General features: G+C 31.9%; 2 protein-coding genes across 4 annotated transcripts in view; both read left to right on the top strand.

The window, feature by feature from the left end:
• LOC130663514 (monocarboxylate transporter 12) overlaps positions 1-20,744 on the top strand; it is a 33,668-nt gene extending 12,924 nt beyond the window's left edge. Inside the window, exons 1-9 of one of the 3 annotated variants that reach the window (XM_057462775.1) lie at positions 12,899-13,227; positions 13,326-13,495; positions 14,599-14,784; positions 14,884-15,031; positions 15,118-15,394; positions 15,476-15,857; positions 17,799-18,071; positions 18,162-18,543; positions 18,613-20,744. In XM_057462775.1, coding sequence (XP_057318758.1) covers positions 13,091-13,227; positions 13,326-13,495; positions 14,599-14,784; positions 14,884-15,031; positions 15,118-15,394; positions 15,476-15,857; positions 17,799-18,071; positions 18,162-18,543; positions 18,613-18,631 — 1,974 coding nt within the window. In that variant the 5' untranslated portion in view covers positions 12,899-13,090 and the 3' untranslated portion in view covers positions 18,632-20,744. Of the gene's footprint in view, positions 1-2,410; positions 4,030-12,898; positions 13,228-13,325; positions 13,496-14,598; positions 14,785-14,883; positions 15,032-15,117; positions 15,395-15,475; positions 15,858-17,798; positions 18,072-18,161; positions 18,544-18,612 lie in introns of those variants that run through there. The other 2 variants (XM_057462773.1, XM_057462774.1) reach the window with 2 other exon arrangements.
• Positions 20,745-22,752: 2,008 nt separating this feature from the next.
• LOC130663239 (dorsal-ventral patterning tolloid-like protein 1) lies at positions 22,753-25,255 on the top strand. The gene is made up of 4 exons (XM_057462359.1): positions 22,753-22,801; positions 22,876-23,109; positions 23,519-23,772; positions 25,115-25,255. The coding sequence occupies exons 1-4, from the start codon at positions 22,753-22,755 to the stop codon at positions 25,253-25,255; spliced, it is 678 nt and encodes a 225-aa protein (XP_057318342.1).
• Positions 25,256-27,621: the final 2,366 nt, after the last annotated feature.

Here is a 27,621-nt window from a genome sequence, read left to right as displayed (position 1 = left end):
TTATTTTCAAAACGGCGATATCGGTACGTAATTTAACGTTCGATCGTAACAGCCACCCCACTCTCTAAAGATAAAAAATCCCCGAGTTAAGAGATAACCAACAGAGCTCTAACTCTCTTCAGCACTTTGAGATTCGTATTTTATTAGTAAGGAAAAGTGGAAATTTACATTCGTCCAAACTTTACCCGTCTATACCGACTATCTCAATGTTTTTTGTCTTTGCATTTATTAGGTCGTCTACCCTTTTTTTTCTGTCGTCAGTTTTACCATCCCTCGTTCATCTACTATTTTTTCCCTCCACTCCACTCCATCTTAACATTTTTTCTTTATTGTCTCTAGACAAAAAAAAAAGTATTCTCAATGATGAAATTTTATACTCGGCGAAATTGATCGCCAGCGAGATGAGAATTAACGAACAAAAGTTCTTATCAAACTTATACGTCATACTATATAAATATGTCTTCACAAAGTATTTCATAACTGTGATAAAAAAATTCAAAAAAATATTGTAACTGTGATAGCAAACTTTCCTATTTTTCTGATTGCACGGAAATTTTTTTGCACTCGCGCGTATATTTTATCAGGAAAATAAATTTCAGTCGAAATAACTGCTGACTATTCGATCACTCAGTCGAGATAAATCCGACCGAGGTCCCTACTTAAATGTACATAAAATCAACTTTTTAATGAGATCTGTATAGAGAAAATAGCGAGTAAATTTAGTCTTCTCCTAACTCAAGTCCTTTCAATTATTTTGTGCGCTCGTAGTGCACAAGAGTCTAGGGAGCAGTCGACGCAAATGGCGAGCGAGAAAAACTAGTCTAGCGTGTTGTGCACTGAAATTACACTCTCTGTACTCAATAATCCCAATGGCTCGTGGAATACTCAGCATCTTCTCGGTACAAAACTACACAGTTGTTGATGATTCTATTCTTTTCAACGACTTTTCAAGTCATGCTCGATTGTTCGTCTGTCTGTTGTCTCTGAGATATAATAGTAATAACAAGTTTCACCAACTCCATTTATTTTCTTCACTCATACTTTTATAGAAACAAAAAAATCTCGTTTTATGAAATCAATCTTGTTTTTTTTTTTTCGTTTTTGTTTTTCATTAAAATAAAAATCACTATAATTAATTACTTTATCTAATGGTTCATTATAATACAAGTTGAAAAAGTCATATATATATATAGATGGGGGGGGGGGGGGCAAAACAGAGTACTTATGGAAATCTGTTTTCACGGACTCAAATACACAAATTTTTTTTTAACGATATTCAAAGTAAATAGAAAAAATTTTCGGTTGCCGTTGAAAAAAATTTTTCATTTCTTTGGGCAAAATGGGCCACCCCCGCAAAAAACGCGAAAAAAAATTTTTGGATATTAAATGAATTTGATTAAATTAAATTTTTTTGAAAGTAATTTACGTAAAAAAAAATCACATTTTACATAATTATTGGATACGAAGGAAGAAAAAAAAATTTTTGATAGTTTTTATCATAAAAAAAAGTCATTAACATTTTTTGACTGATACTCGATTTTAGTAAAAGCTTAACAAAAAAAATTTTGAATAATGTTCAATTATCGCAGTAATTATTGGTCGCAGAACAAAAGTTTGTTATAAAAAATTTATTGTCCACTTATTTGTAACAAAAATGTAATAATATATTTTTTTGATACTTCGCTTAGTTCTTAAGATAATTGCGATTTGAAAAATTAGTTATGTCAGTTTTAAAAAATTTGATGGTTGATGATTTTGACTAAAATTTATGAGCAACGAGGGGCGGCTTTTTTAGTTTCTCCCTGTATGTAAATAAAGTCACTTAGGTAAATAACACAAGTGTCTATGAATCATAATGTAAGGACGTTGCACAGCCGCGTCGCGATTCTGTAGTCATCGAACGAGCGCCGAGGCGCGCGATCTCCAATAAAGTCCCGCTTCAGAACCAGTGGCAGTTCACAAGCGATTCGCGTCTGACACAGTCACATACAAGTATCTCCCTCGCTTCTCCACGGAAGCAGATAAAAAAATAAAATAATAATTTTATTAACAATAAAATTCAAAGTTCGAAGCATCAATTACATTTTTCTCATCCCAGTTTATCAAATATAATAATAAATCTGTCATAAAGAATTGTGATTTTTTTTTTATTTTGAATCCACTGAATTTTTACTGCGGTCATAAATTTCTTATGGATTATTTGAGTTTAAATTTGAGTATTAACTCGTGTTTATTCAGTGGATTTGATGATCATCTGACATAAAAATGAATTTTAAATAAACGTTACAACTTTTTAAAAATGGACGATAATAAAACTATTATTTTTATTACTCGTTTACAAATTTCTATTTATTTATTTTCCGACAAATTAACTTTCGCTGTAAAAAAAATTTATTTTAGAAAAGTTAAAAATAATAAATGTTTACAAAGAGCACTATGAGTTTTATTTCAGTGTAATTGAAATAAACGTACGTGAATATTTGACTATTACCAGTCAGCTTAAACTTGTCTCACACCACCCACGCGCTATCAACTCTTGCCCGTTGCTGACAATAATCGACTTTTAATCGCGGCCGATAAATTTTAGCTGCACTTTTTGTTTTTTCATTTACCAAAACTCGACTTAATTAAAAGAAATAAATTTCTGGTTCTGTTAATTTGTTCATTCAATTTTTTTTTTTTTTTTTTTTTTTTTTGAACAGGCGAATATTCAATGAGGGAATTTAAAAGTTTTATAAGTACGTACAATTATTAGTGAGAATAAATAAGTGTTTAAAAGTAAAAAATTTGAGAAATGAGATACGTTAAATTCAAAATAAAGTCTTGGTCAAGAAACCCTTGGACGGATGATAATGAACCCAATCTCGGGTGAAAATGCCAATAGCCGCAGTAATGAAAAAATAAAAATTTCAAAAAACGTGCTGGTAGTTGAAGCCCAAATCGACTCATCCGCAAAACCGTCCAACCATGAGCACGTGAATCGGATTACAAAACCAGATCGGGATCCTGGAGCTAATAATCTCCCAGTATTTTTTGGCCGCGGAACCTGGAACGTTAATTCAATTAAAAACATTAAGAGAAAAAATTCCGCGTCTTCGTCGTTCAATGACACCAGCAAGCCGTTTTTGAAGCCTAAAACCAGTGCCCTGTACCCGGTAAATCTAGACGAAATAATAGAGGTCCAGACAGACGAAGAAAATGGAGAAGTTTACGAAAATGATAACAGTGATGGCCAAAGAGAATCAACTAGTCCGCGAAAAAACTCACGTACTTTTTTACGAGGCACTAGGAATCACGACAATAACGGAATTGAAAAGAGACCAAGATTATGCGATAAAGATCAGTCGGTTCATATGACAACAGAATATCAACAAGATGATAAAAATATCCGAGCACGAGATAGAGATCACTGTCCCCTATCGTCCACCAGCGATTATTACGACTCTTACCCAAAAGGCTCATTACGGACGAAAAAGGGCTGCGTCAAACCCAAGCCGGTTAGAGAAGCAACAAGATGTTCAACTAGTTCTTCTTACAGCTCTCGAGCAACCAGCGGAAACCAGTTGACCCAAAGAGACCTTTACTTGGATCACATAAATCCCGGCGAGTTGCTCCAGAGCTGTGATAACTGCAGACAGACTTATTATTCACCCGACGAGTTAAATAAATACGAAAAAATAAATTCACCAAATGAAGATAATAATTACGAGGTATTTGATGATGAAAAACACGACATACCAGCATTGCTCAACTATCGCAGCAGATCTTTGCCGCAACTGTCTGTCCACGATAGCGGACTGGGCAGTGGGCAAGATAACGGACCCGGTAAATTCAACAATTCAAAGCTTACGGATCTGAGGCAACTGTTGACGCTAAGACAGCACTATTATCCAGAAACCGGCTGGGGTTGGATTATTGTTGTTGTTGGTGTCTTTGTACACATACTTTCTCACGGGATTCATGGAGCTGTTGGGTTATTTATTCACCACGCGGCCACCCGTTTCAGTGTCCAGGCTTATCTCGACGCAGGTGAGTTACATAATAAATAGGACCTTCGCCAATAGAAAAATTTAAAACTCGTAATGTTAATGAGGTTGGCTTTAAGTTATGCATGAATTCACTGATAGTGACACTTGAGAGACGGGGAGACAGGTGAGTTACCTAGTCAGTACAGTAGGACCTTCACCCAGCGGATAAACGTTAAACCCGTAATGATAATGAGGTTATTTTTGAACTAAACTTTAGTAGCGAGATGGAAAATTGTCGGGAGGTAAATACAGGCGAGTCGGCTGACAGAAAAAAAAGGAAACTCGTAATGTTAATGGAGTTATTTTTAAGTTGAACTTGAATTTCTCGATAGAGATGATCGAGACGTGAGGCATCGACCTCAGACACTTAAATAGTATCGTGTGTCTTTAGTCTGCTGTTAGTTTTATGTCTGTGAGTGAGTCTTAGTCCAGCTCAGTGAGATGTCAAACAGACCAAGAAAATAACAACCGATCAAATGATATAAGAATTGATGACGCTGCCTTTCTATTCCGTTTGTTATCCTACTCCATTGACTACCCACGGTACAGAATGTACTATATACTATATAGTACGTAGTAAAGTACTTTCGTCGTATGAGAGTTAACTTCGTAAATCTTTAAGCGTACACTGCTCTCTCAGTGTCGCTTTATCTTTATCTAGAGCCACGGATCTAAGACCGTTTTATGTCGACACACTCCAACAATAATTCACCTCTCGTCTTGTTCATCTAACATTTTACTTTCTGTCTTATTACTTGTATTGCGCTGTTTACGTCTATATATGTGACATATTTTTTTCTTTGATACCTACATCCAGTTTTATTATTTTTTTTATAACTTATTCCGGTGCTGGACTTTAAGTATTTTTATACTTGGGTATTTTTAATGCAGTAAAATTTTTTTTAATTTTTATGCAATTTTTTTTTGTACATAACACATTTAATTTTATGATTAAAAAGCAGACAGAATATTTTTTAAAAAAATTTAATTATTTTTTATGGCCAATTAAAATAGAAATTTGCTGGTAATAAATTTATATTAGTAATATAATTATGTAATTTAAAAATATTAAAATTTTGTAAATGACTGCAGATAATGCTGTTTGCAGATGTAATAAATTGTCGTATATATTTTATTACAAAAAATATATTTTTAAAATGACAAATAACTTTTTTAACTTATAACAAGTTTACAAAAGTACGGAATGAAAAATCAAACTTTTAAAGCCGCTAAAAAATTTTACAGGCCATAAGTGAAGCTCATTCTAAATATTTACCCTTTATTTTATCCAAATATATATTTATCATCTAAATAAAAATATTTCAATATATCAGAAAAAATTAGTCAGTTGTAAAATTAATTTTAATTTTTTAAATAATTAATTTCCAGTATGAATCATAAATAAAATTTTGTATACAACCTGAAAGTTATATAGAAGTTATTAAAAAATTTAGGTACTAGTATTTTCAGATGGAACATATTTTACCATTTATTTATTACTCTTTTTTTTGCCATACGGATATCATGTATGGCTGTGACAGATTTTATTCGGCGGAGTTAACCGACTGTGTTTCTGTCACACAGGATATCAATATGCCCGTCAACACACTAAATTGTTTACAATAAATTAAATTGTCTTTGTAGGAAATTAATGACAGCATATTTCAAAGTTAAAAAATAAAAATATGGGGTCTCATTTTGCCCCAGATTTCCTTAAATAAAATAATAATAATAATAATAATAATAATAATAATAATAATAATAATAATAATAATAATAATAATAATAATAATAATAATACACTGTAAAAAGAGCGGTGTTCAAAATGGACTCAATTTAACACCGCACGTTGTTAAAATGAATGAACACCGATGCAGGCGGTGTAATTTGGCGGTGTTCAAATACCGGTGTTAAATCGGTGTAAAAAAAAAAATTCCACGTATAGAAATTAGGAAAAACAAATATATTACATATAAAAAATTAATGAATATTATCTGGAGGGATTTTCAATTTTGCTGTACTTATTTAAATAATTATTTATGTTATACGTAATTCATTTAAAAATTACAAAATTTTACCCCTACCATTTAAATGACCAATAATTTAATTCATTAATAAAATTACTGTTTCACTGTACACTGTAAAAAATCACCGGGGTAAGTTCAGGCGGTGTAGGTGTTAAAATCGGCGGTGTAAAATTTCAACACCGAAAGCGGTGTGAAAATAACACCGCCACCGGTGTAAATATTATGTACCGGTGTTAAAAAAAATTACCCGGTGTTAAAATAACGCCGCCACTGGTGTAAATATTTTAGACCGGTGTTAAAATAACGCCACCACCGGTGTAGATATTCTTTACCGGTGTTAAAATATTTTACTTTGTGCATATTTTTACTTACTCGATCACTATACTTGTTAATAAATGATATTTTTTATTAATTTTCATAAAGAACTGACATTTTTTGTGTTTTATAATCTTTAAAGTTAAAACTCCAAGCGGACGCAGTCTACCCCGTTTTTACACCGGTATTTTAACACCGCCGAATTACGCCTCCTACACCGGTGTAATTTCATTTTAACACCGGGTGGAGTTAAAATGAGTCGATTTTTAACACTACTCTTTTTACAGTGTATAATTATCAACACATTGTGCGAGTAAGTATTTCCTTATCAAGTATTTTTAGATAATCGATGATCGTTTACTTTTTAAGTGTCAATAAATGTAGCCGTATCTTGTCATTAAAAGGATCCTATTTAAATGTAATCCCGTATTTTGATCGTTTTACTATCAGCTGATCATTTTATATTTAAGTCTTACTGCTGTCTTAGGAACAATCCATGTGATTTTTAAAAGTCGCAATGCAAAAAAAAAATTTGAAATGGAGAAAAAAAACAATATTTGTTCAAATGATTTCGGAAAAAAAAATCAGGTTAATTGTAGATAAATAAGTTTAACGTTTTACGAACAATAATAGTAACAGTTACAGAAATGATGATACTTTTTTATATCCTTAAAGTTGTATCGGTAGTTTTGTTCGACTAGTAATACAAGCCCGGGTCGATCAGGACAGAAAAAAGAATGAGAATTATCTGTGGCAGGCGAAAATGAGAAAGAGGGAAACGTTACAGTTGAAACGTTATCTAGGCCATGGACCCGAGGATTGTGGACGAAAAAGTTTTTCACAAATATCCGTAAATATAAAACAGCGTGAACTACAACACCAGACGTTATATATTTTTATTATTGTTGTTGCTATAAAACATTTGGTGTTTATTGATCTTAATTTAAATGACAACATTTTCTCCCGCATGTCTTACTCACTTATTTTTTTTTCAATACTTCATCTTGTTAAGAATTTTCGTTTATTTTTTTAATTTCACGGTCCGAAGTTTTGAAATGTTTAGTATGCGATAACTTGCAAATTTTTATCTGATTTACAAAATTATGTGTCGAAATTTGACATCTAAAATTTTCGATCTAAAAAATTATTTTTGACCTTTTTCGAGTTGAAATTTACGTGCACATGGACAATAAATCAAACAAATGATTTCGAAAAAATTTAATTTTCAAAAATTTCGACCTACGATTTTTTTCAAACGAATTTCAATTGACTGCTTATTTTACCCCACAAAAAAATGTATAAATTACTCTCACTATAAAAATAAATTCAAAGCTAAATCGGTGATTAAAAAATTTAATTTTAAAATTTATATTCAATAATTAAATAAATAAATAATTCACATAAAATTAAATTGAATTTATTTCAAAAATACGTACTCCGTTTTCACTTCCCTTTTATTTTATTGGCATGATAATTTTTATAAACTCTTTTTACCCGGCTATCGACAAACGGAAACCAGAAACGCAGCAATAAAGTAACATATATTTCTGGAGCTATTAAAAAACTGAGTGCACGTTGCTACATCCTGAGAGTGTATAAGTGTTAAAAAAATTTTTTTTAAATATTAAAAAGTGTTGCAAGTCGATAAAATTTGTTTGCTCTATGTAGGTGTGCAATAAAACTCATGACTGATGACTTTGTGCGACTCGGTGTTTAAATTTACGACAGTAACAAACTTATTTTTTTTATGTCACCGGACGCTCGTTTCTCTTTTATTGAATTATCACATCCTCTATCAAATTAAGTAATAACTTTATTTGCGGACATCAGATTCACTATATTTATTTTCGGGAAAATGTTTAATCCATAAGCGCTTCACTATATTTTATTAGTTTACGGTCAGTCAATAATAAATAACCTGGTGATTTTAATGATCATTCAGTAGCTCAAGCTCTTAAAAAATATATTTATTAAATAATTACTATAATAATAGAAGCATTTTTTATTATTACTACGCGAAATAAAATGTCTCATTAATCTTGCTCGTATGCTGACCGCTGAATAATTTATATCGAGTTGTTAATCACGTCGCGGAGCTGCTAACGTCGGTATAAAGTGTGAAAAATAATATATCGCTCAAGAATGCGGTACAGAAAGAGTTCAAAAATTTAAAAAAAAATTTAACAATTCGGAGGGCTGAGTAACACGGGGTATTGTGGGACAATTTGGGTACACAAGACTTTTTTTTTCTCAAATTCCTGAAAACGTGATTTACTGTTACGACTTTTTTGAATAATAATTTAGACCGACTTATTTTTATGAATTTTTTTTTGTTTTCAATTTTTCAAAGTCATGTTCATTTTGAATTTAAAACTTTTGAAATTCAATTTTTATAGTTATTAAAATTATTTTAATGACTTTTTCTTGTGATAATTTGATTTTTTGTTTAGATAAGACATTGGAAATTGAAATTTATAATTGAACAAAAAGTAAATTACATGGGGAATGTAATACGTATGTACTTTAGTTTAATAGCTAAAGACCGGTTGCTAAAGTTGTAACGAGTGTCATTATTGTTGTAATTTATTTTTGTGTTAATTAAAAAAAATTGTAGGATACCGATACCGACTGAATGAGAAAGTAATAATGTTTCTTATGGCAAGTGATTGATATTTTAAATTAAATTACCGCTGGTCGTAAAAAAAGGCGTAAATAGATAATTAATTTTAAACCGCTAATTGAATTTAATGATAATATATCAGCTCGTAATTATTTCCGTACAATATAAATGTCAAAATATCAAAGACCTAAGCTCGCTATGTATTAGTAATTTTTTTTATAATTAATATTTTCCGAAATTCTTCGGAGTGAAATTCATCTCGAGAGAAGACTCGACACTCCGCGTTCACTCCGCAAATTTTTTACAGTTTAAATGCGGCATATTTTGGAATAATTTAATAAAATTTGGTGCCATCTAAAATATCAATGAGAGTACCGTTGTAACAAAAACGTGACAAAAATTTTTTTTTTCTTACAAAAATTAAACCTTTCCGCCCCCGTCTTAACGAGATGTCCATTTGACCCTTCACGTGCGTGTCAAAATACACCAATAGTATACTGACCCAAGAAATCTCCCGGCCTACAAGATGGTTTTCGTCCCACCCTGTCTCTCATGGGGTGTTCAGTAAAAAATTGGTCATAACATTTTGATAATCAACTCTCGATGTCTTCATCAGGCCAATGATAAACAACAAACACTGAATTAATATTTATCCAGCAGGTGGTTAAATAACTCAGACCCAGACCCTTAAAATAATATTCAATTACCGTAAGTGGTATCGGAATTATTTGAATAATGGTTGCCGCCCTACTCAGGAGACCCAACATCTATATTAAAGGCTAACAAATTAATACTTAATAGTTATTATGACAAAATAGACCAGTTTGCAAACGTCAGCAGACTGAAGTAAATTTTTTTCATCATTTTAATTTAATATTTTGTGAGCAACCATGTAAGTAAATAACTAAAAGAAAAAAATATATTTTCACTTACAAGGAGTACTTTTTTTTATCATTGAGCTTTTGGCTGCGTACATTCACCGCGACAGCAACCTCTCATTTCCATACAAATTTTCTTTATAAGAAAACTTTTGTATCGTCAATGTTTAATTTTTTTTGTCTTCATTGCAACCGCATACTCTGCAGATACAAACAAAAATTAACAAGTCCCGGAGGATCAACTTGATCATTTTATTTCAAGTCTCGCCTCATAATTGAGATTCGTAGGCGTGTCTATTTAGCTTCTAGCTATTTTATTTAATTTATTCAACGCATTTTTTTCTTCTCCTTTATTTATACAGTTAATTAATTCTTAGTTTAATCTTAACAGGAATTAATATTTATAAATGCCCGCGGTCATGAGCGATCGCGATTTAATTGAGCTGCTGAATTTTTAATATATTTAATAGCTCGTAATCAGTAATAATCTCATTTTTTGTATCAGTATTTTAGATCACTCAATCTAGGCGACTGATCTCACTACAATGAGAATTAGTTGCGAATTTAAATCAAATAAAATTAAAAATTTTTTTAATTTTCACTGCACCGAATTTCGATGGACAATATCTATATAAATATATAAGATAATTTCACTTCATGTATGGTTTTTGGAAAGGAAATTTTGTTGTCTACAATTTTGGATCAGCATAAAACGTCGTTAGATCAACCGTTTGAGAGCTACGGCTAATTAAGTATTCAATTAAAAAAATTGAAAACCGAAATTTGGCTCTAGGCTTTAAATTGTTGTAACTTGAAAACTGTTGAGTTTAGAGAATTTTTTAATGAGATAAAAGTTGTAGAGAAGTAAATTTTCTTTCCAATGAGTACCAACAACGGTCGATTATCTTTAATATCTATAAAGATATCTCAGATCGATATTCTGATTGTCTTTGAAATGAAGAAAGAAAAAAAAATGAATTTTGAATAATTAGTAATTTTTAAAATGAAAATTGCCACGAAAATGTTGACTTAAAAAAACCAACAATAAACTCAAGTCGTAAAGTAATGTTGTGTGTACTGTAGAAAAAAAAAATATATAAATGAAAATAAAAAATTTTATGATGATCCAGTGTGTAGATACGAAGCCTAGACATTTTTTTTTACGACCCTTTTCATCCCGAAAATATTACGACACTCTTTTGTCATACCTGCTGCCGCTATTTCCATCAACATCACGTTTTTCCCCTACCTCATATTACTCACTTTAATGAAACCTATTAAACGATATACGCGAAATAATATGTTAGCGGGGTGCATCATTAATTTGCTAACAGAAAATCTTCCTTCGATATATTATGTATCATTCTATTTTCCCATAAACATATTGAAGATACTCAAATATTATTGTGAACCCACCATTCCGTCGGATAACTCAGCAAGATCTTGATCTAAATCTACACTACAATAAATCATAATATCCCTAATCCTTTTTATTTGTGGGCAAATAAAATTGAGTATTTCGGCTTCGAATAGACAGGAACATTTACTTTTATAGAAGATTATTTATTATTTACAGTATTTTAGATTTTAATCATATCAAGTGAAAAATTTTAGGACAAAATTTAAAAAATAATGTATGCTGGTATATGATTATCCGTATCTGATCAGATATAAAACATGTCCCTACCAAATTATCCATGATTATCCATAATTTTATACATGATCACATCTGACTATTTGATATCATATATGATCATCCATAAATTTATTTCTGATTACTTATGCATCTAATATCATATATGATCATATATGACAGCAATAAATCATTATTTGTACCTTATCAGATACAAAGTAGGCCTTATCTGATCATGCATGATCTTCCATAACTTTATATATAACTATATCTGACTGAATCTGATATCATATACGATCATATGTAACAGTAAATCATCATTTGTACCTTATCAGATACAAATTAGGCCCTATCTGATCATGCATGATCTTCCATAACTTTATATATAACTATATCTGACTGAATCTGATATCATATACGATCATATATGACAATAAATCATTATTTGTACCTGATCAGATACAAAGTAGGCCCTATCTGATCATATATGATCATCCGTAAATTTATATATAATTATATCTGACTGAATCTGATATCATATACGATCATATATAACATTAAATCATTATTTGTACCTTATCAGATACAAAGTAGGCCCTATCTGATCATGCATGATCTTCCATAACTTTATATATAATTATATCTGACTGAATCTGATATCATATACGATCATATATGACAATAAATGATTATTTAAACTAGATTTGGTACAAAGTATGGCCTTATCTGATTATACATGATCACACATATTTTATACATGAATGTATCTGATACCACATATGACGATATATCTCATTTATATCTGATCTGATACGGAGCATGATTTTATCTGGTTATAAGTGATCATGCATAATTTTATGTATGACTGAATCAGATATCCTGTCTGATTAAGTTCCAAATCATACATGATCATATATAGGAACTCATATCCGACTATACTTGAACACAAATCCCTCAAAATTTTTTCCAAATCGGAAATAAAAAAAATTTAATATTTTTAAAAAAAGATTAAAGAAAAATTCAAATTCATCATAAATAAATAATTTTACGTTTTACGTTCGATTTATTTGTTTTCATGATATTGCCAAAGTAGAACAATTTCCATTGAGAAAATATTTATATCTAATTAATAAATTATTACAAGTAATTAACAATGATGAAATATTTGAATAATTAATTATTTGGAACTCTAGTTAATTGCAAGTCCAGTTGAATTTATATATATATTTATGTATCCATAAATAAATAATTTAAAACAAATTACCTACGAGCTATAATATCCACGTGGTAAATCCTGTCTTTTCATTGGTCAATTTATTATATTCCCCTCTTTAGTCTTGAGCTTGCGGCTTACCTACTTCATCGTTGGGTTCAGTACGTATTTGGACACCTTATGATGATGGTCAAATATATGTCATTTATAAAAAATTTATTTATTAATAATTTTTTTTTTGTTCAAATTTTCACTACCGAGTTTCAAATTAAAATTCAAAATTGAATAAATAATTATTTATTCATTTATTTATCAAATTAAGTAATTTGTAAAACAAGTGCTTAGAATATCAGTAAATGATTTATGAATCGAGAAGATGAATGAAATTCAACAACTTCCGGTCTGCACTGATGACAGTGGTATTATTTCCGGTGATCTCGGCTCCGCTGAATATGAACATGTAGTCTGTGATGAACGTGATGACAGAGATAATAAAGATAATGCACTACCGAGGTACAAAAAAATACTGACGGTCTTTATTATTTACTGTTATGTTGATAAATATATTAGATTATATGTTTTTTTTAAATTAATTATTTGAATCTTCGTAGACGTGAATCACAATTTGTCATAAGACATTATTATCCAGAAGGTAATTGGGGATGGATTATAATTACTGTGAGTGTCTTAATTGAAATAATAGCGACGGGTGTTCATGGTGCTGCTGGAATATGGTTTATAGAAATTATTAAAAATTATTCACGGACTTACTTAGATGTAGGTGCGTTAAATAACTTTATTTTGTACAAATTGTTCTTGTTATTATTTTTTTTTTTTTTACTACAGGGTTATTTGAGATAAAATGCACTTTTTATCTTGATGCCATTAAATTTTACTTCCATTTCATTAATGGAAAATGCCCCATTGGTAAAATGGGGCAGCTTAAAAAGTAAAAAAAAAATTTTTTTTTTATATTTTTAAAGAAACTTAATAAATATGACGTGTAAATTTAAATTATTAGAATTATTTGTAACACAATTTTTGAAAACGTTAAAAAAAAATTTGGAGAAATTTTTTTTTCTCTATTTCAAGGCAAAATGGACAGCTTAAAAAAATTTAAAAAATTTTTGTTTTATATTTTCAATGAAATTTCACAAATACGATTTATACGTACAATAAATTTTGATAAAATTTTTGAGAATATAAAAAAAAATTTTTCTCAAAATTTTTTTTTCACAAGTCTCGGAAAAATGAAATGTTCAAATATTTATGGCTAAGTAATAAATTTTCCTACATTTATTGGTAATTTTTTTCCAATCATAAGTATTCTGACATTACCTGTCAATCGAGAATTCAAAAATGATTGACACTTTGGTATAACAAAATTGATGATATCCATCATGGGATAGTGTTGACTCACTATCCCATTAACTTGAAAAGTTCTATAGTAAACATTCTCTCATTTTTATTTTGTGAGCTATAAAAATCGAGTCGCCAAAATTTTTTCCTTATATATAAAATAAAAATTTAATTAACCCAGATATTGAAAAAACTGTTCCACATAACAACAAAATTTACAACTTACAAAATGTATATAAACATAAACACGTTCAGAAAAATGTAATAGCAATATCCTGAGAACGTTTCGTCCACGCAGAGTGGCGTAAATTCGGGTCTAAGCTGCTAGATATGACACTCAATCAGCCCTAAAATGTATTCAGTATCCTGTCTAAACAAAAGCCCTTTTTACATTTAAATGAGTTTATTCCAAGAATATATATAACGTTTTGAAATTTTTCCTTCCGTTTTTACTTCCCTAAAAAAAAAAAAACTTTGACCCCTTGAAAAAATTTATTTAGCCATAAAATTATTTTCTGATTACAGGATGGTTGGGAGCCATGTCAACAGGCGTCGCTTTATTAATTTCCCCAGTCACAATAGGGATCTGTCGCCGAAAAAGTACACGAGTGACAGCAGTGCTCGGGGGTCTTGTGACAGCTCTGGGATGTTTGTTCACCTCATTCGCAACACAATTCCATCAGCTTTTCTTCAGTTACGGCGCCATCGTAGGTAAGACACCAAGCGAATTCCAAAAAGCAGCCTCCGCATTTTTATTATTTATTAATCCTCCCCAAATAATTCATTACATTCTCAAATAAATAAATAAAGGCGTAGGAGTTGGGATAACACGAGATTGCAGTACTCTTATGGTAGCCCAATATTTCAAACGCAAACGAGAATTCGTTGAGATTTTTATCGTATCAGGAAGTGGTTTGGGTATCGCTATCATGTCAGCGTTTATCAAAACCATCATCGGGTAATATTTATATTTATTACTGTACGCGATAACCGAGTTATTCAATTAAAAAAATTTTTTTAAATAATTATTGTTATTGATTTCAGAAAAATCGGATGGCGTCTAGGACTACAAGCGGTCACGGTAACCGTCTTTTCAACATTTTTTTTGGGGACATTTTATCGAAGCGCTTCTCTTTATCATCCCCAGCGACGCGCCATCTTGCATTTGAAAACTCAAAAGCGCAAAATAAAAGAAAAAAATAAAGTCGACGACCGACCGCCGATTTTAGATTTCGCGACATTGAGAAGTAAAACTGTCAGAATTCTATTGTTGTCTACGGGAATTTCGGCATTTGGAATAAACACGCCGATTTTTTATTTGGTAATTTCCCTAACGACGTAATTAATTAATTGATAAGTTGATTGATTGTCAATGAAATTTAAAAATAAATATTTGTTGAAGGCGCACCAAATCGAAGAGGAAGGATTGGGGGACATGGTGATCTTGCTGCAGGCGTATCTGGGCCTGGGCTGGACGGTCGGCTGCGTTACGTTCGGTCTTTTGGTGATAAGGCAGAACGTCGAGTGCCGGATAGCGCGGCAATATCTGATGCAAACGGCGATATTCATTTGTGGGATTTGCATACTGGCGTTAACTACTGTCCATGGAAATTACTACGGATACGTCATGTTCACGTGGATCTACGGGATCTTCTGCGGCGGGTATCATTACAGCTTGAAAATGTACACGTACGAACGTGTACGCGCTCGGAATTTTGTACGCACTTGGGGTTTTGTCCAGTGCTCCCAAGCTATTCCTATAGCCATTGGTGTTCCTATTTCAGGTATAAATTACTTTTGTTTTTTTTTTTTTTATGGGAAAAAGTTGAGGGGAAGAGAAAGATCAATAATTAATATACTAAAATTTTGTTGGCATTAAAATTAGAATCAATTTTTTGAAATAAGTATTGAATCAAAATAAAATCATCTCGAATTACAATTGAATCGATATTTAAAATAAAATTCAAATAGTTAATAGGGTAAGAGTACCAGTAGCCAGCCACCCCATGTTAAATTATATCTATCTATATTTTGAGCCAATGTTAAAGTATATGACCGACTGGCTACTGGTTAGGGGCTGGGTACTGGTGCTCTTACCTTACCCATGTAAAAAAATTTTCGTTCATAATGAATTTAGATCTGAATTTCCTGACGAAGCTCAGACCGTGACACAAATATGACTCATCATGAATTTACTCCAACTTTTAGTCTCGTAAATCGGTACCAATTATAAAATTAATGTATTACGTCTTTAAATTGGACTTGGGATGACTTCGATAGAAACTTGACTGAATTTTTACTGAATTAAACCTTTTGTCAAATTTATCGATTGAGAAATTACCAATAAACTTCTTCTATCAAGTACTTAATTTACGTAAATCAGCTTCGATTGTAAAATTAATTTAGTGAATGAACTTCAGATCACTTGGATTGAAATTTTACTGAGTCATAATTTTGACGTGATTAAAGTTCTTGATACAAAGTCATGATGAAAATCATATTTGTGTCATGATCTGAGTTTCGAGATGAAAATTATATCTAAATTTATTATGAACAATAATTTTTTTACACGGGTACTCGGAATAAAAATTTTTAAATAAAATTAAATCGATACATAATTTCCCATATTGACCCCCATAGATCCTTATTGTAAATCCATCGTTTCCTACATGAATTCTTATGGATTCCCACATAATCCTACACGGAGAAAAAAATATTGCGATTGTCACGATCTACTGGATAATGATTTGCGTATCGTGAAGGGAGCGATCTGTAGAGCTATCCATTCTAGTCCCATTCACGATCCGTATTCCTGTCAGCACTATACGTAACAATACGCGCACTAACCTCCGAATAGCTAAGCAAGTATCGTGACAGTCAGTATACTGTATCGCGCTGGTCACAATATATTTTTTTCCGTGTACACAGATTTTTTTGATAGGGTCGTAACAGATTTAAGTCTCGATTGAAAAAGTAAATCGGCATTTTTTAAATTAATGATATTACTGTAAGATCGATGATGAATCAATACTCTCTTAAAATGAACCAGTGAAATTTCGCTGATTCTCCAGTGAAATCCACTGGTTCAACCAGTGAATCGAGCGGTCACTGGTTAAACCAGTGATACGCCGGTGTACTACATAAATATAAACACAATAGGTTAGATTAATTTTATTTTATTATAAACGTTTATTTAAAAACAAGGTGAACTAAAAGAGTCTTAAAAACAGTTATATTTAATTAAAAATTATTTTGTAATAAAATAAATAATATTTATTAGGATTTATAAAAATTTAATTTGTTTTCATTTTCAATGGGCTTTTTATATTGTTTAATTTTAAAATTATGTCATTCATTTTTGAGGTTAGCTCCAAGCTATTGAAATTACTCCAAAGTTATTTATTTTTAAACTCTGTAAAAATTGTGTCATATAATTATTATTGTTATATAAAAGTTAGTTGAAATATTACATGAAGATAATCAATAAATATTACTTATTTATTGACACAATAAAACACTTAAAATACTCATGTACAGAATACTGCTGTACCCGCGCGCTTACATATTTTTAGTTTACTGGTTGAAACCAGTGAGCGCGACATTCACTGATTCAACCAGTGAACTTTTAGTTACTGGTTAAACCAGTGAATTTCACTGGTTCACTTTAAGAGAGTACCTGAACTTTTTATCCTAATAAATAAAATAAAATTTAAATTACATTGCAGGTTACATAAATATAAGTTTCGGCAATAAAGCCGGTTACTATTTTAGTTCAACCTGCGTTTTAGTCGGTAGCTTTACATTATTTTTCATCGACTTACACAAACGGAACCTGTCGAAACACCGGAGCGGTAAATCCAACGGCATTAAGCACACGTGTAATTCAAATTGCCAAAAAAAACGCGGGCTATCATTTAATCAAGAAGCTGAAAATGATAACACACCCGGCGCAAGTGCTATGGGATTTAATCCGAACGCCGAGCACCCGCCAGCTCTCGGTAATAATTCATCCATTATTAAAAAAAAACAAAATAAATTAACCCGACGTCCATATCGAACTTCATACTCCGTTTGTTTAATTAATTAAGGTGAGGCGATTAATAAACTGAGTGTCGACAAGCCCGAGCTGACTTGTATATCCGAGGAAGGCATCGCCGACATGGATTTGCCTGACAATATCCTGGACGACATCGAGTACATCGGGGACTGCATAACGTCGTGCAATAAAGTAGAAAATTATTTAATGCTGTCTGAGTTTGAGAACAATCTTATTGCCGAAATGCCGATAATAATGGACCGCAAGGGACGCAAATGGTCATTAGCTCGCTCCAAGAGTATTCATGGCAACCCACCCGCCGGGCCCTCCACTAGCCAAACTCTCCTTGACGAGGATGATATTAAATCTAAATGGCTTTTAATGCCCGCCCCAATTAATAATCGAGCTATTACTGTTATAGAGGAAGCCAGCACGTAAGACATTTTTTCTCTAATTGCTCTCTCATTGGTTTTTTATTCAATTAATAAATTATTTTCTTTTAGGTCTCAAGTCGAGAGCTGAAAATAGATATGACGTTAGATAAAATAATAAGGGTGGTGCATCCCTGCAGAGAATTTATTTGCATTGTAAAATCTCACAAAGTTTTTCTCTGCTCGAATCAACTCGAGAGATAAATCTTTACATCGCAACAACTGTACGGAAAATTATTTTCACATCGTTCCGTCTCTCATATTAAAAATCTTTAAAGAGATCACCTCTAGAGCGATAATTTTTACATGGCGCTAAATTCAAACGTAGAATTTTTGTTTTGAGATTTTATTAATAAAGTAGAGGTTAATTTTGAAAAAGAAAGAATAAATGAAAGTTGAATTAAATTATTTAAATATGACAAGTGATGACTCAACCTGACGTAAATTAACCATCGGAGTAAACTGGGGGTCATTTTGACCCCAGAATTTTTTTTATCCTAAAATATTTCTCAAGTTACACAGAAAAAAAGATATCGGTGTGTCTAAACGTCCGATAATCGGATGGTTAATTTATTTTATTCGTCCGATAATCGGAGCATGAATTTTTTTTTTAGGATAATTATCGGACGAATAATTTATTTTATTCGTCCGATAATATGAAAATGTATTAAAAATTATAAAAATAACTTTATGATTTTTTGACAAGCAAAGAAATAGGTTGACTGATTTTTTTTATTTTATATGATTTTTTTTTTTTTTTACTTTACGTACAATTAGTTTATCTTATTCGTCCGATATTATGACTTAAAAATTTTTAAAATAACTTGTACGATTATAGGACGAATAAATATTTATCATTCATACGATTAGCGGACGACTAGCAACAGCCAAAAGATATCTTGAGTCAAGAAAATATTTTGGAAGACAAACGTTTTCGGGAACTAAGTCAAGATTTTCCTGAGCGAAGAAAATTTGTCTTTGCCCGAGGAGATTTCTACTTTATCCGAGAAAATTGAGGTTTTCATAAAAATTTACTATTATTCAAGAATTTTAATTTTTCTGTGTAGGTTTGATTTTAATTAATTTTATCAGCGTCAACAATTTGTTTATTCGGAAAAATGATAGTTGTATTCGAAAGAGCATTGTTTTACCTACAAAAAACGTCATGACCTGCATTCCGATAAAATGCAGAGTTTTTAAGATATTTCTTCAAAAGTGAAGTGGAGTCAATTTGACCCGTGTGTACTCCGAAGGTCTGTTTAGAGGTGTGTACTCCGAAGGTTAAATATATGAATAAAATGTCAAAATAAAAATTCTGCTGTTCGAACTTGGCGCCAGAAATTTTGTGAGATTTTTTAAAGTAGAGAAATTCTCTGTAGAAGTGCTCCATACAAAAATAATAATGATAATTAATAATTAATAATTATAAGTAATGACGAAGTGATGGGGAAGCGCAAAAAATTATGAAATAATTGATTGAACTTTATAGTTAATTATTATAAATTATTTGTGACAATAAATGTTCTATTTGATGATGAAGATAAGTTGATGACTGCCAGGTTAAAATTAATTGTAAAACACCAATTATCCGTCCAATCGTTGAGACATTTTTAAAAATAATTTATAACATCAAGTAGGTGTCGAGTAGACTTTATTATTTATTGCGCCCCAGTCATTGACGAGTATTAAACTAGTGTATAAAGTTATAAATATAATAGTAAAATTTTTTTTTTAATTATTTATTTGGTGAAAGTGCAATGCGGGTAAGAAAGGGGCAAAATAGGCCGGAGATAAATTTCCTGATTATTTTTATTAGTATTTATAATTTTAAGTCACTAAATTATTTATTCATATTATGACTCGTCATAAAAAAAAACTAGGGGTAAAATGGGCCGTCTAAACAATTTTTTTATGCAAAAATAAAATTTATGATAAAATTGTTTGATGAAATGGCTACTAAATTATTGAAATAAAAATTTTTACGGCCCATTTTGCCCCGCTTTTATTTTATCTAGTCGATATTTATTGTAATGAAATTAATTAAAATTTTATTTCGTTATTATAAATTAATTTTTTGTCAGTATTTAGGTGACTAATGAGCAATAGTTAAAATTGTAATAAATAAAAAATGTAAAATAATTTTGTTTATTTATTTGTATGTCTTGTAATTATATATAATATTGTTTTGAAATAAATAAATAAACTGAGAGTAAAATTTATTAATTAAGATTTAATCGCAGCACGAAAAACTGGAACAGGCCGAGCCTCGGGCTCGAACGCTAGACCTTCTGCATTCTGAGGACAAGCGGCGGCTTGATTTGATAAATTGAGATAAAAAATCAGCCTGAAGCTAACGATTGATTGATTTGAATATTTAGTAATGTTATTAATCAATAAATTATCATGTGACATAAATATTTTCCGTTTATCAAAATAATCTTAAATAAAATATGTAGATATTTATTATTATTACTCAGTACCAAACTAGTTCTTCAGTCATCAGCCAATCGGACCTGAAAAGTATCGTGAGGGAATAGAATTTTTTTTGGGTACAGTAAATAAATTTAAATAATAAAAATAACAATGAACGGGATTTCACGTGCTTTCAGTGTCGGAATTTTTATTTTGGGTTTGATGATAAATTTGGATGGGCATGGGGTAGCGGAAAAGTTTGAAAGAAAAGAGGATTTTAACTTGACGGCAATAGAAAGCAAAGAAATTTTAATAAAGAGTGAACGTCTTTGGGATCAGGGAATTATTCCCTACGGAATAAGGAAAAATTTTGTTGGGGAGCAGCGGAGGTTGATTACACGAGCTATTAAGTACTGGGAGAACATAACTTGTGTTCAATTCATTGAGAGCGTCAGAGGTCTAAATCCCAGTTATTTATTTTTCACCACATCACCAAACTGCAGGTAAAACAATAGATTTCAATGAGATAATATTGCACACCTCGAACGCGAAGCGGTCTGATTTTTATTCGACATCATTTCTGAGGTTCTTTCAATATAAAGTAATAAAAAATACTGGAGTAAAAAAATTATTAAAATCCTAGACTCCCGACAGAACCATGTCGATGTCCTCTACTCGATTCGTCCTTTCGAGATTTTTTTTTTTTTCATTTTACTTTCTCATTATCACCCGATATCATTTCTGAGACTCTTCTAATGCAAAAAAATAGAAAATACTAGAGGAATAAAATTATTAGAGACCTGGAACAGCTCAGACCCATGTGTATGGGCATCTGTATGGGCATGTGTCTAGCATCTGTTCTGTCTGTCCATTTAATATTTTTTTTGTCATTTCGCCTTCTGATTATCACCCGATATCATTTCTGAGACTCTTCTAATGCAAAATAATAGAAAATACTAGAGGAATAAAATTATTAAAGTCCTAAAAGACTCCTGACAAAAGCATGTCAATGTCATCTACTCGATTTGTCCATTCAAAATTTTTTTTTTTCATTTTACCTTTTAATTATCATCCAACATCATTTCTGGGACTCCTTTAATGCAAAATAATAAAAAATACTGGAGTAAAAAAAATTATTAAAATCCTAAAAGACTCCCGACAAAAGCATGTCGATGTCATCTACTCGATTTGTCCATTCAAAATTTTTTTTTTTCATTTTACCTTTTAATTATCATCCAACATCATTTCTGAGACTCTTTCAATGTAAAATAATCGAAATCACTGGTGCTCAAAGGGCTCGAAAATGTACTTACAATAATTTTCAAGCTCCTTGACCTCGACAACAGCAGGAAGTATTGGGGTTGTGCCGCAGGGCCAACCGTTGCCCAGAATTTTTTTACCCGGGCTCGGGTAATTACAAAAAGTTCAGCGTCCAACCCTTTTAAAATTTGATACCTAATCCCAGACTAAATTCATAATTATTAACAATCGCCAATAAAATTTAATCTATCAGCTGCTGTAGTCAATCAATCGGTAAATATCAAGAAGGAAGAAATTCCATAAACGTCGGCAAAAATTGCAGCTATGCATCCATCGTCCACGAATTGGGTCACGCAATAGGTTTTTCATACCACAAACTCTCGGATGAAAATAAATTTACCAATGCGACAGGTTAATTTACCAGACCTTCTATCATTGAATTAATCACTCTCGATTTCAATTAATAGATAATTTTTTTTAAATGCAGGTCCCCAACATGACACTACAGAACATTATAATGAAGACACATCGAAAATTTTAATGATACGTGACAGACAAGAAGTAAAAGATATTTTTTATCAATGCCCTAGTAAGGAGAAAAATGAATATTGTTAAAAAATTTTTATAAAAATAGATAATAATTTGAGTTATTAATTAATACAGAGTGTGGAAAAACATTACAAGGGCCGAATGGAACTTTTGGAACTTTTGATACACAAATTTATCCGAATAGTCCACTGATAGAAACTGAGGAATCATGTGAATGGAGAATATCTGGCGCGCATGGGGAGCGAATCGCTCTAAACATTGAGGCGTTAAATATTTACGAGACAACCAATTGCACAACAGATTACTTGGAAATTAGAGATGGATACTGGAACGGAAGTCCTCTATTAGGTGATTAATTAAAATTCGCTCTATAAAATTTATCTGCAGACTCTAGTAAATTCGGTGAAATTTTTTTTGCTCTGGAATTTTTTTTCAGAAATAAATAAATAAATTTTTGTATTTCCATGACTGGGTGATATGAAAATTTAAAATTGACCCCTGTATCTGTAAGCTCTGGTATAAAACATCGAGCAAAATAACAGACAAATTTTCAAAATTTTTATTTAATCTGAATTTTTTTCTGGTTGAGAAAATCGAAATTAGGCAAATAAATTTTTTTTGGTCCTTATTCGTAGTCACGTAATTGAATACACAAGAAAAAAATTTTTTTGGGACATAATAAAAAAATTCGTCACCACGAAATTAGAGTCCTGTTGCATAATGATCAAAAATTGGTAATGAATAAATTTTTGTTTAGGCCGATTTTGTGGAAATGAAATTATGACGCAGCCTTTAATTACTTTGAGCAATCGCATGCTGGTGACATATGTCCGTACAAGTGGCAATAAAAATGACTACGGGTTCATGGCGAGTTATTACAAAGTATGCGGCGGCGATATTGAAATAAACCAAACTAGAATTTACTTAGAATCGCCGAATTATCCTTACGATTATGATCAGAACATTCAGTGCACTTGGCGTTTCTTCTCCCCGAAGGACCAACGAATGAGGGTACAGTTCTACTACTTTTATCTCGAAGAAACCAGAACCTGTAAAAATAACTTCGTTGAAATACGGGATGGTGACAGTTTCAACTCATCCCTTATCGGCCGATACTGCGGGTCTCATAAGAACTTAAAAACACACGTGGACGGAGGGACAATTGTTGTTAAATTTTTTAGCGAAAAACCGACCAACGATTCGGGATTTTCCATGGCCATCACTGCTTATCAAGGCAATAAGGAAATACAAGCCAATGAAACGATCGGCTCACCAGACTCTGCGGGTTATCAATCCTGTAATCCGATTTTCGTTTTTATTTGCTTGTTTTCTATAATTAAATTCTTTAATTAATTTTTTTTATTGCAATAAAACTAATTTACAATAAATAAATAAATAAATAAAATTTCATAATAAATGTAGATTTAAATAAAATTAATTTGCGGGCAATTGATTTGTCGGCTGATGAATAAAGAAAAAAATTTTAGTGATACAAATTTGAATTTTCAATGTTTTTTGTACTTTACATGTGTTCCATATCAAAATTTTGGGATTACCATAAATTGACGACAACTGGACGTCAACTTTCTAAAAAAGTTGCATTCCTAAGTTGACGAAACGCTGCCTTCAATTTTTCCAGAAAATTGACGACAACTTTTAGTTAACAGTTACAAAGGGTAAAGTTGACGTCAACGATCACAACTAATTGACATCAATTTACTGACCAGAAAGTCTAACTACGGGTAGTTGGTATAGTTTGACGTCAAATTTCGCGCATGAGCAAAAAGCAATTTGGTTGTAGGCTTTGGGCACCACCGGCTATCTCGGAACTTATCAACAGTAGCTAAAAGTATACATCAGCATTGGCCTGATAGCGAGACTTTTTGGTCAGAAAGTTGATGTGAATTAGTTGCTATCACATTGACAAGTTTAGCGTTTTTATCAGTTAACTACAATTTTTTACCAATTTGACGTCAACTAATGGAATGCCAACTTTTGCCATCAACTTTCTCAGCAAATTGGCGTCTAATTGTTCCTGATAGCAAGACACTCTGGTCAGAAAGTTGGCGTCAATTAGTTGCGATCAAGTTGACGTCAACTTGTCGACAACTTTCAGCTCTTTTTCAACTGTTTACTACAAGTTGTTACCATTTTTCCCAAAAAGTTGGAGACTAGTTGCCGTCAACTTATGGAATTGTCAATTTTACCGGCCAACTTTGTGGCAAGGCTGCAAGAGGTTGTCGCTAGCTTGCTAGCAGAATGTTTACTTGGCTATCAAGATAAAAATTTCCAATCCTGCATTATCCTCACGGGGCAAAAGTGGTACCGCATATTTGGCGTATGACTTTTCTAGGGTAGATCGCCACTGAGTGAAAATAAAGTCGTGTTGTACCTCGAAATATGCATTCGTAAGCACGTTTGTATCCTATTGAGCGATAAGAAAAATGATCCCTGGTTTCTATCCTCGGTCAATAAGCTCGCGATCCACAATTAGTAAAGTTTAGTTTGCTTATCACTCAATAAACAAGCTTGTATATATTTTGGCCAAACTCTAACAGAACTTAAGCAATATGTTTGCATATTATATATCCCCAGTCCCTCGTCAAATTTTAACATAACAATAACAAATGTACTTGCCACAGCATACGAGCTCAAAACCTAGAATAATATTAAATCACTTTTAATTGTTAAAATAACGTAGCGCAATATTTCATTCAGAATTACGCCTCGTTGATTTTACAATTCCGTAACTCTTGATCAAAATCCCATACAGACTTTAAATTAATTAAACTCAGTGTGTTATGTATACAATATACAATCTACAATTTACAATCTTGTACATCTGCATGTTACCCAGATAAACCAAAACCACAAGGAATATTCCCTTTTCTTGACCATGTCTCCCATATATTCTGCACGACCCGAATTAATTATACATACGTTGGAACAGATACAACACACGCTCCTTGAAATACTTATTCTCCTGTTAATTTCACGTGCTATTAATTTATTTATCAATTCAATTCCAAAAAAATTCAACACATTATCAATTTTTCATACGACGAGGAAATTAAAAATTTATATTAAGCTACAGCTTAATTGACAATAAAATTTCACTTTGATAAATTCAATGCAATTTAAAACTCCAGATGTATTTAATCCGATTCATCGAATATTTAAATCGATAGTCCTGGTAATTTTAAATTCGCATCAAAATTTCGAGGAATTTTTTCTACCAGAAAAAAGACCTAATTTCGATAGACAAAAATTCATTGGTTCTAAAAAATTTTTCATTATAAATGGGGCAGGTTCGATATCTGGGATAAAATGGTCAGTCTGAAATTTTGAAAAAAAAATTTTAATTGATTTTTTTTACAGAGTTCTGTCTCATGTTGCTCCAGTTTTCCCAAATTCACTTGAATCTGTACATCAATAACCACTTTCAGCTCGAATGCAATGAATTTGAATCGATTAATTTGTTAAAAAAATGAAATTCGAATCGCAAAAAATAAAATATTTATCGTAAATAAATCGTGTCCGACAAAAAATTCAGTCAACTGCAAAATGGAAGATTAATGACCGGCTTACTGCGCCCGATTAGCATTTATAATAAAATAATTTATAATATAATAAAATATCCCAGTACAGATTGAGTATAGAGCCGAGTACCGGCTTATTGTTCAATATAAATCGAGATCGTAGTTGACAGACACGAGTTAATGACCGTACTCTGGATTTGACGTGTGTATACGTACTTAGCCTCCTAGATTCAAGCAATTGCCCCGCATACACACACTGAGTGATGGATTCTCTAAATAGAAGAGTCAAATCCCTCCGCCCATACTCTCTACCCTCCGTTCTCTGGGCTCTACCGTCGTCCTCAATCCTCCGCTCTCAGCATTGCTATCCTAAACGAATTCTGGCCTCCATCCAGAAAATACCTCAGCCCACACTTTATTAATGCAAAACCATTTTAATTTTACTCCACTGATTGTTCGTTACACAGCCAACACTTTTAAATACCATCCCCAACACATCCACAATAAAACCCGTAATTTAAAATCCACCCGCAACCACTTTCCGTCCAATTCCCTCTCGTTGCTCACCTCGTCCAGAAGTCTCTAAACCAACACTTTATATTTAAACCTATGAACCGATGAACCTAAAATCAATAGTTTAATGCAATTGTCAATGGCAGCAGTGGCATTTAGCTTCAAGTCATTGCGGGAAATAAACGAGCCGGCCCTTGGGATACTGTTTAATACTACGCGACCAAAATCCAAAGAGAAATAATTCCCAGTCAATGCGGATGCGGGCACTGTCCCTCCACATCTACATCCATCTACGCCCACATTTACATCTCCATCCTCATCCCCATCCCCGTCCTCGTCCGCATCCTCATCCTCATGTACATGGACAAGAACAAGTACAAGCACATTTACAACTATTTGTATACATAAATCATATCAATGCCCGTGCCGGTGCCTTTTTCATCCCTTTTCCCTCGGCTCGGTGGCTCTGAACCACTCACCTCATTTAACTATTCATTTATATTATTACCATTATTATTATTTTCAACAGATTAGTTTTATAAAAAACTAGCTTTTGCCCGTCACTATTATCCCTTGAGCTACATAAGTACCTAATCTTGTTTGATTTCTTTTTGTTACCGGTTGTCGAGTTCCTTTTTTTAACTACCGTTCCCTCATGCTCTATTTTTTAACCGGATTTTTTCTCGCTCCTGCCAGAGTTTTTTAACGTCATGGATTCCTCCAACTCGGTCTATATCAAGCTCGTGGAGTCCCTGCCCTTTAAAACCATCGAACGACTGGGATTACCGAGGTAAGTACTGGTGCAGGA

This window comes from Microplitis mediator, chromosome 2, assembly GCF_029852145.1.
Source record: "Microplitis mediator isolate UGA2020A chromosome 2, iyMicMedi2.1, whole genome shotgun sequence".
Taxonomy (NCBI): Eukaryota; Metazoa; Arthropoda; class Insecta; order Hymenoptera; family Braconidae; genus Microplitis; species Microplitis mediator.
Note: the sequence above shows the minus strand (reverse complement) of the source record. Positions and strands in the feature narration are given on the sequence as shown.